At 44.1% G+C, this 12500-nt stretch overlaps 1 protein-coding gene across 3 annotated transcripts in view; it reads right to left on the bottom strand.

Moving 5' to 3' along the window:
• Nucleotides 1-12500, bottom strand: part of ncam2 (neural cell adhesion molecule 2) — a 353287-nt gene that overhangs the window by 133830 nt on the left and 206957 nt on the right. For all 3 annotated transcript variants that reach the window (XM_063213815.1, XM_063213816.1, XM_063213817.1), the window contains exon 2: nt 6640-6714. In XM_063213815.1, coding sequence (XP_063069885.1) covers nt 6640-6714 — 75 coding nt within the window. The remainder of the gene's footprint in view (nt 1-6639; nt 6715-12500) is intronic.

Raw genomic sequence — 12500 nt, 5'->3', positions numbered from 1 at the left:
AATACAGATCACACCCCATGAAGGGCACTACAGTATGTACTACAGTATTGGTCTTAGAGTGTGCTGCATCATTGCATTTCGGAGCACATTGTACTGTATTGTTGGTGCTTGTTTGCACAGTTATTTTTGGGTGTGATGCCCCTGTACCAGAGAGAGTAGAGAGAGAGAGGTTCCATTGGCCCATTGTTTCCTGGTTCTATTATGGCCCCCCTTAGGCAGACCTAAGGACTGTTCTATTCAATGCTACGAGCATTATGACACGCACCTTTAGGCAGACCGGAACCTGGTCACATTAGGTGCCCATAGAGACCTATTATGTTGGCATATCTCTATACTTAAAGAATCTCTGCCTGTACTGTATACACTCAAAAAACACATGAGCCTTTTTATTGTGATGTCATTTACATTTAGTTCTAGGTTTTTGAGCCATGATACAACGTTAAAGGATAACCTATTGTGTAACAAGCCTATATTGACACATTGTGTGTGAGACTGGGTTGTTGGCAAACGCAGGAGAGCCGGATGTTTTCGTCCGAACCCACGTCACGTGGTCTTTTATTTTTTTCAACGTCTAAGTACGTTATAAGTCTAAGTCTTATCTGATTGGGAGGCACCATTAGTTTTTAGTGTAGAGCACGGTAGGGCTTCAGTTCTCACCACGGGAGGATCCCTCCTCAGGCCTGATTGCTGTCTTGTGCTGTGGAGGAGGAGGCTATTTAGCTGTCAGGAGCAATCCTTCTGTGTCAGAGGGAGGCAGATCAGTGATTCGTCTCATGCCCTGTGGATCTCCCAAGTACCTGATATACTTCAAATAAACAGCTCAGCTGCAGTCGTTTAAGGCAGAGTGACACCGCCGTATCACCCCCAGTGGAAGAAGAGTGTCTGGCACGCTTCACTCATTCAGCTGAAGTGATGAAAAGAAAGTTGTAGCCTACGTTCAGGCCTGTGTGTTGGATTTTTTTTTTTTTTTTTTAAACATCTGTTTCTTCGTCATCATGACTGATCTTAAAAGTTTTTAAAGACACTGATGCCTGGAGACAAACTGCACTGGAGGCCATAAATTAGCAAATTTATAAGAACATTTTAAATTCAAATCTAATATTTAAAAAAAAATTGAAGCTCCAAAATACCAACTTCAATCTTGAATCTCAGTCAAAAACAAATAGTTTATTTTTCTCTCCCTTTGACTTGTCTCAAGTTCTTCTGTCATTCTGTAGGCATTCCTGACTGCTCCGGTGGAGAATGCTCGGGGTGGGTAGAGATGTTTATCTGTGCCTAACCTCACTGCCGGACCTCTGCCTTTCATTCGGCTGCCAGTGCCTGCCAAGCAGAAGCTCCTGGGCCCCAGAGGCTGCGAGAGGCATCCGACCTCCATACTTCAAGGATGTCAGTCCTCCGAGATGGGGAGAGAGGAAGGGAAGGAAGGAGGGAAGTAGAGGGAAGGGAGAGAGGGAGGCCGGAGATGGGGAGAGAGAGAGACTGCTGAGAGAGAGAGAGAGAGAGAGAGAGAGAGAGAGAGAGAGAGAGAGAGAGAGAGAGAGAGAGAGAGAGAGAGAGAGAGAGAAAGAGAGAGGGCTGACATGAGAGTGTGTGAGAGAGAGGTATCTTTCCTCTTTTCTGAGATGATCCAGCAGGGGTCAGTATGGATCAACATCATTTTACATCCTCTTCCTCACCCTCCTCCTCCTCCTCTTCATCTTCCTTCCTCTCATTTACCTTCATCCGCAGCCCTCATCCTCATTCTCCTCTGCTATGTTTGCTCCTCACATGAGTGAGAAAAGGAGAGGAGAGGAGAGGAGAGGAGATAAGAAAAGAAAAGAAAAGAAAAGAAAAGAAAAGAAAAGAGAATAGAAAAGCAGAAAGGAGAGGGGAAGAGGTGAGGAGAGGAGGAGAGAAGAGCAGAGAAGAGAAGAGAGGAGAAGAGAAGAGAGGAGAAGAGAAGAGAAGAGAAGAGAAGAGAAGAGAAGAGAAGAGAAGAGAAGAGAAGAGAAGAGAAGAGAAGAGAAGAGAAGAGAAGAGAAGAGAAGAGAAGAGAAGAGAAGAGAAGAGAAGAGAAGAGAAGAGAAAGAAGAGAGAAGCGGCTCCTGTTGCCTGCAGGGTGTGAATGAGGTGTGGAGGGCGGTGGAGAAAGGGGAGCCGGGGATGCTGGAGGTGCAGTCATGTAGAAAACAACGAGCGCCCCGGAGCCAGCCCGACTTAACCCGGCCTAATCTCCCTGCCCTTTTAGCACCACAGATGCAGACAGAATCTCTGATGCCTGGCATCTGTGCCGGGGGAGAGGTGTGGGGAAGGGGGGCACAACAGCACCTCTGTCTCACCCCGACTCCCGCGCTCCCCTCCACCCCCCAGTCCCGCGGAGGGGTTTATGGCCCTGAGAGTGATGTGCCACGGGGGTTGAAGGCCAGGGAGCTCGGCACACCTGCAGGGTAATCTCAGTATGTAGCCCAGGCTCCAGCCTCACAAGGCAGCGCAGCTGAATCTCGGAGAGTAAATAAGAGGGCGGTGAACTGGGCCTGAGGTGAGTTCTGAGGCTCCTCTGCCAGCCAGCTAGAGAAAACTGGGCAGGTTTTTTTTTATGAGGACTTCAGAAATAGAAGGTCAACAGACTGCCATGTTGACAGTGCCTTTGTACATGCTAAATAGACCGGTTGCAAACTATCACAGCACTTGCTCACTACCTGATACATTGTGGTTCACCTTTTGCGGTACCACTTCATAGATGATTTCTTTCATTGCGGTTTCGCTGCCAGGTTGAGGGGACTTTTCGATTAAGACTTCAACAATAGAAGGTCAAAGCACTACCATATTCAGAGTGCATTTAAAGAAACTAAATAGAACAACCATGGCACTGGCAGTTCTAACTACCTGGTTACATTGTGATTCCCTTTTCAAAGCTGCACTACATTGCTGATTTCTTTCACTGTGGTTCCTGTGTCAGGTTGAGGGGAAGAGTTTTAATCGGAATTTCATCCAGAGAAGGTCAACAGACTCTAATGTTAAAGCACCTTTGGAAATGGATAATAGAACTGCTGTTAACTATCGGTACCTGGTTACATTGTGGATCACCTTTTGGGTCCCACTATGTTGCTCATTTATTTCATTGCGCTTCCTCTGCCAAGTCAAGGGAAGAATTTTTGGTGAAGACTTTAGTGATAGAAGCCACTGCAATGGCCATTAAGGAGGCTAAAACTTAGTACATCAGCCTGGTGCTTCAGTAGAATTAGTGTAACGGATGCCAAACAGCAGAGTTCGGCATAGAACGTTAGTAAACCTCCCTCCCAAAACCTCATACAGTATCGATAGCATTGAGCTATGGACTCTGGGCCTTTAGCTCAGCGGTATTGTGCTGTGCCTCTCATACCTGAACTGGAGCATTGGCTGGTAGGTGCCCGGTTCGAGCCCCAAATGGTGAACCAGCGCAGGAACACCTCAGTTCCATCACCATAGTGTGCTTCTTTATTCACAGTCCAAAATATGGCTGACTTGATGCAAATCAAATATTAACATATTAACGTTAGTTCTGGCCAAGTCATGACAGTCAAGAAGCTTGCCACTTTCCTCTCACCTCTCAATTCCATTAACTAATTGATCCAGGAGTATACCATTAGCTGATCCTCTTCCTAGCGATTGGCCACGCACCTTCGGCAAGCCCTTTAAATTCTACCCTGTTCCCCCAAACCATATGCTGCTTGCCTTTCGCTACCCACCTCCTCCCCTGCTCCACCTTGTCATGTATGACATGGCGTGTTCTCTTGTCATGTCACCTGCTCTGTTCATGGGGGGATATTTATCTCTCCCTGTTCTGCCTGTTCGAGAATTCCCTAACTGCTGCTGACGGTCTGCTTTTTCATGGTGCTCGTGGAAAAAAGGGGGCTCCTCTGAACAGAACAATAGCTCCAAATGTAATTCAGAGCTTACAATAAAGAAACTTCATTCAGAATCTTTTCTTGTGTTTCTTGACTAAAATGGTTCCGAAAGAACTCATGTATTCATGCTTGTTCAAGGTCAATGGTATTTATGACCCACCACGAACCCAACCGTTCATAACAGCCAGCCCAATCATTTCTCTCTCACTCTAGATTGTTACCTGAGGCGAAACATGCCAGAGGCAAAAAAGGTAGACTACTGTGTAAAGCACAGCATCCTTTCCTGGAAAAATATAATAATAATAAAAAAAGGTGGAGATAATTCATTGTTATGTATTTATACTTAATTATATATCTATAGATAGCCAGAGCACCACTTCCTACTGTGAAGCTGAATTTGAAAACAAGTTTTTATGTTGATGAAAGTAGGCTTCTCAGCAGAGCCACTCCTTGCATTACAAGACAGAGGGTGAATGAGACTACTGCGTAATCTTTAACTATCTTATATTCGATCTCATACAGTATGTATTTCACAAAGGACCGACGTAATTAAACTTTATGTGTAGAGAGCAGGCTATTATTTCCGTATAGCCTACAGCTATGGGCACAAGATAAAATGTGTAAATTACAGATATTTTGACCCAACTCAACCCACAACTCTCAATTTTATCTAAAAAACTTCCCCAACAACCCAACCCTTGGCTAACCTGTGAGTCCCACAGGTTTCGGGAAGACCTGCATATCGTTAATGTATACATTACATGTAGGCCTACACATACTACATGCCATAACTAAGCATGAAAAAGAAAAGGACATAACTGATTACCACAATCTTTTAGTAAATACATTAAATACGCAACAATAGAGTGAACAGGCTATTACACAAGCAGCAGATACAGTGAGATAGGTATTTAGTTCCAAATGTTTTCTATACTATCTGTACATGGTGGATGCCACCGCGCCTCTCAAGGCTTTGCAAATTAAAATAGCTATGCCAATGGACAATTGACCTCAGTGGGGTTGGGACCCCATTTTGGGGTCACCTGGAATTCAAATGGGGTCGCCTGAAATGCCTGAAATGTGTGAAAAAAGAATATTGATATATATTACTAATTAATATAACATAACTACCGGTATTCAATATTCTCTCTGAGAGTTCATTTACAATCTTAAACTGTCATACATATCTATAGGTTTAATAACTTACAACTTACGTAGCTCAGTCATGTTTGAATTTTTGTCGTGAAAAAATGTGTATGGGGTCCCCAGGAATTTGGGTTATCAAAATCGGGTCCCATGCCAAAAAAACCCCTGTTGAGAACCACCATAGGCGTGCACAAATAGGGACGAGGTCGTACTAAAGCACCTGCCCCTTTTGCCCTACTGGTCAAATATGCCCTTTTGAAAGTCTTTCTTGTATTGTGTAATTTGTTGTTGTACTGTGGTCCATGTTGATATGATCATAAGGAAATGCTTGATGATTAAATGGTGGGTATAATATAAAATCATATAATTGAGTTCTAAATTTTGTTTATAACCTGACTGCACAAACCTAGCTGCGTACAACTCAACCTCTGATTGTTGGAAACCGCTGTCGGTCAAAAAATTAGCCCACGTGGTTGGCTGCCAGTGTCTTGGCCCTCCTCATAGCATCGTGTTATTAAAAACTGAGAACTCATGTATAATCTAATATAATCTAATATAATCTAATCTAATCTAATATAATCTAATATAATGTAACGTAACGTAACGTAACGTAACGTAACGTAACGTAACGTAACGTAACGTAACGTAACGTAACGTAACGTAACGTAACGTAACGTAACGTAACATAACATAACATAACATAACATAACATAACATAACGTAACGTAACGTAACGTAACGTAACATAACGTAACGTAACGTAACGTAACGTCATATAATATAATATAATATAATATAATATAATATAATAAATAGTTAAATAGCCTCTGAAGACTAGTAAGGCAACTGAAAGTTCCTCATCCCCCCCACCCCCGCCTCCCTTGAGCACTTGCCCCTGAAAATGTCTGTGCACGCCACTGGTAACCACTGCGGTATATGTACTGCATTAACAATGACCTCCCACCAATGTGGTCCCTCTTGTTTACTGTAATTACTGCAAGTGAATTTGCACAGTCAACACGCCACAACCTCTTGGCAAGGTATAATAATGATGATACCGGGCCAATGAAACCGTAGCTTATATCAGATAATGACTTGGATGTGCTCCAGCCAGACTAGCATAGCATGGGTGTCACATGTTCAGGCAAGCTCTGGAATTTATATTTGTTGCTGGCACGCTGGCACGGTGACAGACTGAGGCAATAATTATCAACACCGATATGAGCCTTTTGACAGAAGTTTGTTTTTTAAGGAGACTTGAAAGACTTGATTGAAAAAAAGAACAACTTTGAACACTGTTGATGGGTTAGAGTCCCGACAAGTTTGTACCCCTTGCCTTCTGCTTTTTCTTTATTTTGGGTTTTTTCAATACAGTTTATCCTGAATCGCATTTTTCCCTTTTTTTCCTTCTAATACTTATTGGAATTACTTTACCTTCACCTTTGAGGAGACTTGGAGACATCAGAATAGCAAATGAAGATTGATTGAGTAGGCTACAGTATATTAGCCTGATTGTCATTGACTTTCAAAAATCTTCGAGACTTGGTCTGACCAAGAGCATAACACTTTGCCTTTGTAGGACAGGATATATAAGAGCAATTATGAGAAATGTACAGTGATACTGTACCTGTGCAGGTGAAGAACTTGGACTCCCCCACGCTCAGCTCGACTTTGCTCAGCGAGATGGACACTTGGAGGATGGCTGTGTGACAAAAATAGAGAGAGAAAGAAAGAAAGAAAGAAAGAAAGAAAGAAAGAAAAAAACAGGACATTAGGGAACAGTGTCAGCAAACACCAAAAGCATAGCAGCAGATACTCATCCAAGCCCACGGCCTTGCTAAAATGAGTCACACTTCCTGTGAAAAAGATGGAAATAGAGACAGAGAACGAGGCAGAGAGCAAAATAATGAGAAATGGAGAGAGGGGGGGGGAGACGGGGGGGGGGGGAGACAGTGAGAGAGAGAGAGAGAGAGAGAGAGAGAGAGAGAGAGAGAGAGAGAGAGCAAGAGAACAAGAAAATGAGAGCGAGCGAGACGGAGAGGTGAGGGTCAGAGCACTGAGCTCCTGCCGAACAATCACTTCAATCACATCATCCGGCACTAGAGGAACCAGATGAAAAGCGGGATTTGTGTCGAGATCAGAGCGGATATACCGAAAAGAGGTAGGTATGAGAGCAGGAGAGAACAAAAGAAAGGAGTGAGGGAGGCCGTATGACAGGAGAGACAAAGAAAGAGCAAAAAAGAGAGACAGAAAAAAAAATCATTCATCTATCTAGGTACCTGCTGTCAGCCCAGGCATATCCCTGTTCAGTCCTCATCTCATCTTCATGTTATTTCTCCTCATGTTTTCCTGAGAAGCTATCAAAACACTACCACAATGACTCGACAACACGTGCCAGTAGCTCAGTGTGACAGGTGTGTGTGTGTGTGTGTGTGTGTGTGTGTGTGTGTGTGTGTGTGTGTGTGTGTGTGTGTGTGTGTGTGTGTGTGTGTGTGTGTGTGTGTGTGTGTGTGTGTGTGTGTGTGTGTGGAAGAATGTAAAATGTTGTGAATGTGCAGCATGCATGTGTGTTTGGTGTGCGTACGTGCATGCGTGCGTGCGTGCGTGCGTGCGTGCGTGTTGACCAAGGTTACTCCAGGTGACAGGCAGTGCTGTCTACAGACCACATTCTGCTCTGCTGTGGTGACTACAGCCCTTCATGGTCAGCATAAGGTGTTTGGGTCCAGAGCTGCTGACAGCTTTCGCCGGGCCCAGGACAAAGTCATACGGTATGAAAGGGCCCACCATCCTATAGCCTACATACTGTACAATGACATGACATGCCAATTGTGTGCCCCCTCTCTCCCTGGGCCCAAGGCAACTGACCCTTTTGTCCCCCCCTTGTCGGCTTCCCTGCTTGGGACCTTCACTAAGCCTCTTGGGATTGTTGAAATGTTACCCTTCACTACACATCTGTGATTATTCACTGCGTGGACACATGTAGGAACATATTGGAAAAGACTTCAAACTCAATTTATACAAAAAAAAGTTTGGAAACCTTCAACAGGCAAATGCTTAGTCCCTGGTGGGTAGATATGTTGTGTAAAGTTGAAAAAAAAAACGATTGGAACTGTCCACAATAATTCTGAGACCAGACTTCACATACTCAATATATTCAAAGAGTTTGGACATCCTCAATCGTTTGTTTACCTCGAAGTGGATGGATATGCGTAAAGTAGTTAGTGTGAACTTTAAAAACTATTGAGGGGATGCTGTGGCACAGCACGCTAAGCCCCCCACATACAGTATAGCCTTGCATGCCCAGGGGCACCCAGGTGCGAATCCGGCCTTGGCGATTTCCTCTCCACACTCACCTCTGCACTGTCCAATCGGAAAAACAAGGCTCAAAAATGCACTATTGGGGCCTCCTCACAATCAATGGCAACAGCCCCACTGCCTCCTCAAACTTCACGCTTTACTTCCACATCATCCTCTCAGCAGTCCACTTCCAATCATAACTCACAGACACAGCGCATAACGTCATCTCTGTTTACCGATTTTGCTTCCTGGAATATGTAGTGCTAGAGTGTGAAACCTTGACGGAGAACCCTTCACGGAGTACCCTCCATGAAAAACAAAATTGAGCGGAGGAACTAGAGTATGCTAGATTGGCTAAGGAGAACGCATGTGTGGCAAGGACATAGCAGCAAAAGACCAGCCAACTGAGAGTTACAGAGAGAAAGATCGACACCTACTTCACTCTCCTTTCATTTCAGATATTTTCTACCCTATACTTGTTGTTGTTGTTGTGTGCGCTGTTATGCTACTCCATTTTTCTTTTTGTGTTTAGTCAATCAATTTATTGTCTGACACATTTTGTCATTTGCTATTATGATAACTGATTACTTGTGCAAGTCGGGACAGACAGATTTTCATGAGTCAACAGAAAATGTCATTTTTTGATGTAAACACTTCATATTTTTAGCCATAGCCACCCTATTGGGAAAAACAACAAACCCACGCTTCCACTTCCATACAGAATGCATTGACAATAATTTACCAATTGATTTTTCCGTCAAACAAGCGTCAGCGTGAATAAACACTCACAGTCGACTTGATAGTTGGAAAAGTTTCAGCGGGAAAAAAACAAGCATATAAGCACCTCTTTTAACAAGTACACTTGTGCATACAAACGCACAAATGCACACACACACACATGCGCGCACACACAAGCACACACAGGCGCGCATGCACACGCACACATGTGTGTGCACACACACACACACACACACACACACACACACACACACACACACACACACACACACACACACACACACACACACACACACACACACACACACACACACACACACACACACACCTCCTCATGTTTGATATGCCAGCAATCTACAATACTGCATGTCGTAATTACCTACCGGTTCTTATCCCAGCACTACGGGAGGCACTTTACTGCTGTGTGTGTGTGCGTGTGTGTGTGTGTGTGTGTGCGTGTGTGTGTGTGTGTGTGTGCGCGTGTGTGTGTGTGTGTGTGTGTGTGTGTGTGTGTGTGTGTGTGTGTGTGTGTGTGTGTGTGTGTGTGTTTGTGTGTAGTGTGTGAATGTTGGTGTGTGTCTGTGTGTCTGTGTATGTTTGTGTGTAGTGGGTGAATGTGTGTGTGTGTGTGTGTGTGTGTGTGTGTGTGTGTGTGTGTGTGTGTGTGTGTGTGTGTGTGTGTGTGTGTGTGTGTGTGTGTGTGTGTGTGTGTGTGTGTGTGTGTGTGTGTGTGTGTGTGTGTGTGTATGGTGGGGTAGGGGGTGGGCACTTTATGTGTTTGGCATGTAGAACTACTGAGGTGAATCAAGTTTCTGAAATAGTGAGGACGTGAGCCAGAGTAGCAGCACATGGCCACGCTTGCAAACAAGGGATAGGCACACTTGTGGACATCTCAGATACGCACACATGCGCGCGCACGCGCACACACACACACACACACACACACACACACACACACACACACACACACACACACACACACACACACACACACACACACACACACACACACACACACACACTCTCCCGCTCTCTCTTGCTCTTGCTCTCCCACCCTCTCTCTCTCCCACCCTCTCTCTCTCTCTCTCTCTCTCTCTCTCTCTCTCTCTCTCTCTCTCTCTCTCTCTCTCTCTCTCTCTCTCTCTCTCTCTCTCCCACCCTCTCTTTCTCTTTCTCTCTGTGCAGTGGTGTGTGGCCAGTTCTCACCGGGGAAGCTTTGGCATCTGGCAAGATGATTAATTACGTCCGCGTCTGGCTGCAGCGGGCCCACAGCATACTGTAGGAGAGGAGCACACCGGCAACTCTGTCCGGCTCCAGCCAGGCCCAACTCAACTGCAGGCTGCCGGACTCAAGTGCTCACAAGCAGAGCCGTAAACAGACATTTTCAAATAACGAGGTCAAATACTGCGTGCTGTTCTGCATACTGTACATTTAGAATGCTTCAACCACTTCAGTCAAACTTTGTTTGTTTTCATTAATCACTGCCTTGAGGATAAATGGGAGTGGTGTATACAGACTGAATTTATCATTGTTGATCATATATCGGATTTCTTCATAGATACATTTTATATTCCTGAAAAAAAATACTGAGGACATGACCTCTGTGTCCTCAGTGGTAGTTACAGCCATGGTCACAAGTAGCTGAATTACCACGGCCAGCTCCAGCTACATCCATGTCTCTGTGTCCATCTCACATTTAGCAATATGAAAAAATGATTCACTGTTATTTACTGTAGGTACATAGTTATTGGTTACTGTACATGGAGTAATGGGCGGTTGGGTGCCTTACGGCAAATTCATGTTATGTGTGCCGGCAGCAATCGAAGAATTTTTGTCCACCGTCTGCACAGAAAATCTTAGTCCCATAGATTAGTCCTTCAGATTAGTCCTTCCACACCAACAACGTAGTGGTCAGCGTTGGACTTGGAAATAAAACTCGAGTGGAGATTTTACCGCCTCTGCGCCATTGACCCTGTGTGTGAATCAGTCAAGGGCTCAAGGTGTACTGTGGGAGTACACATATCCTACACATATCCTATTCCATATCATTCCCACTGGAACGGGACTCAAACCAACAACTTTCTTGATCACACGACCATCTCCCCTTGCCATGACTCCCCCACTTCAAGTTAAACTGTGCCTCCATCAAAATGAAATGCCTCTCGAATTTTTTTAAATCCTTTCATGCACTGATGATGTTACAAATCTGTTGTCACCAAAATGGTAATAACCATGTCTTAATCTGTTACTTCAGACTCTCGGCAATGTCTAGCAATGTTGTCATGATGTAGTTAAGCTTTCTCAGCAGATAGTGAATAGGATCGCCAGCAATGCCATCTGCATGAAAGGGCTACGTAGGCCTAAATTCTGGTGTTTTTGTGACTTTATTAGGATCCGTGGACAGAAAACAGGAAGGGATAGCAAAGATCTGACAGGAAGGTAGTGGGGAGATAGAGATGGGGTAAGGCTGGAAAATGTCCTTGGCCAGACTCGAACCTGGGCCCCCATCCCATATGTACATATGTGATACGACACCCCCCCCCTCTCTCTCCAGTTTACATGTATCTGTAAGGTCTTTCTATACACCTTAACCTCTATCCAAATGACTTACACAACTGAGAATCTTCATATTCATAATGTACCACCACCCAGTCCATTTGTATGTACACTAATCATTATCTTTATTCATCAAATTCATATTTACCCCTTCACAACCTGTATTCTGCATTAATATGTACGATGAGATCTTTGAGAGAGTTATTTTTCTCTGTAAACAAAACTAAAGCATGTTTTTTTGCCGCAAGAAGACAACATGTTGCAACAACACAAGCCAAATGTGAATACTTACAACTGATCTATATCTTACACAAAAATATGGGCACGATTCACCACCAGTTTTCAATGTTGTATGGGGGTAATCTTCGACTCTCAAAGAAAATAGCGGTATTATGTTTGCTTGTTTAACCCCATAAGACACGTCCAGTAGAATTAGCTTTTACCAACTTTTACCAGCTTTCACCAGCATGACCAAGTTGTAATGTATTACTAAAGGCCCTGTGCACTGTCATAGTGGTAGTACTATGGCAGTAACGTTTTTTTAAGTGACTATTACAGAAAGCGACAGAAAGAGAGTTAAGATAGAAAGAGAGATAGGGAGCAAGAGAGGGAGAGAAAGAGAGTTAGAGAGAAAGAGCAATAGAGAGATGTAACAAGATAATGGAGAGCCCATAGAGGGCTCTTCTGTAAAAAGGAAGAGCAGGGCTTATGCCATATGGAAATGCAATAATGTAGTCATATACATTCAGTGTATAGTTAATGGCATACGTATAGGCTATGTAGTGTGATGAAGCACATTGGGTATTAACTCCAAAAATACTTTATTTCATTTTAACATACGGCAACGGTTTGATCCAACAGAGGGATCTTCCTCAGGCCTCCCTCTGTTGGATCGAA

This window comes from Engraulis encrasicolus, chromosome 13 (genome assembly GCF_034702125.1).
Source record: "Engraulis encrasicolus isolate BLACKSEA-1 chromosome 13, IST_EnEncr_1.0, whole genome shotgun sequence".
Taxonomy (NCBI): Eukaryota; Metazoa; Chordata; class Actinopteri; order Clupeiformes; family Engraulidae; genus Engraulis; species Engraulis encrasicolus.
This window is presented reverse-complemented; position numbering and strand designations above follow the sequence as displayed.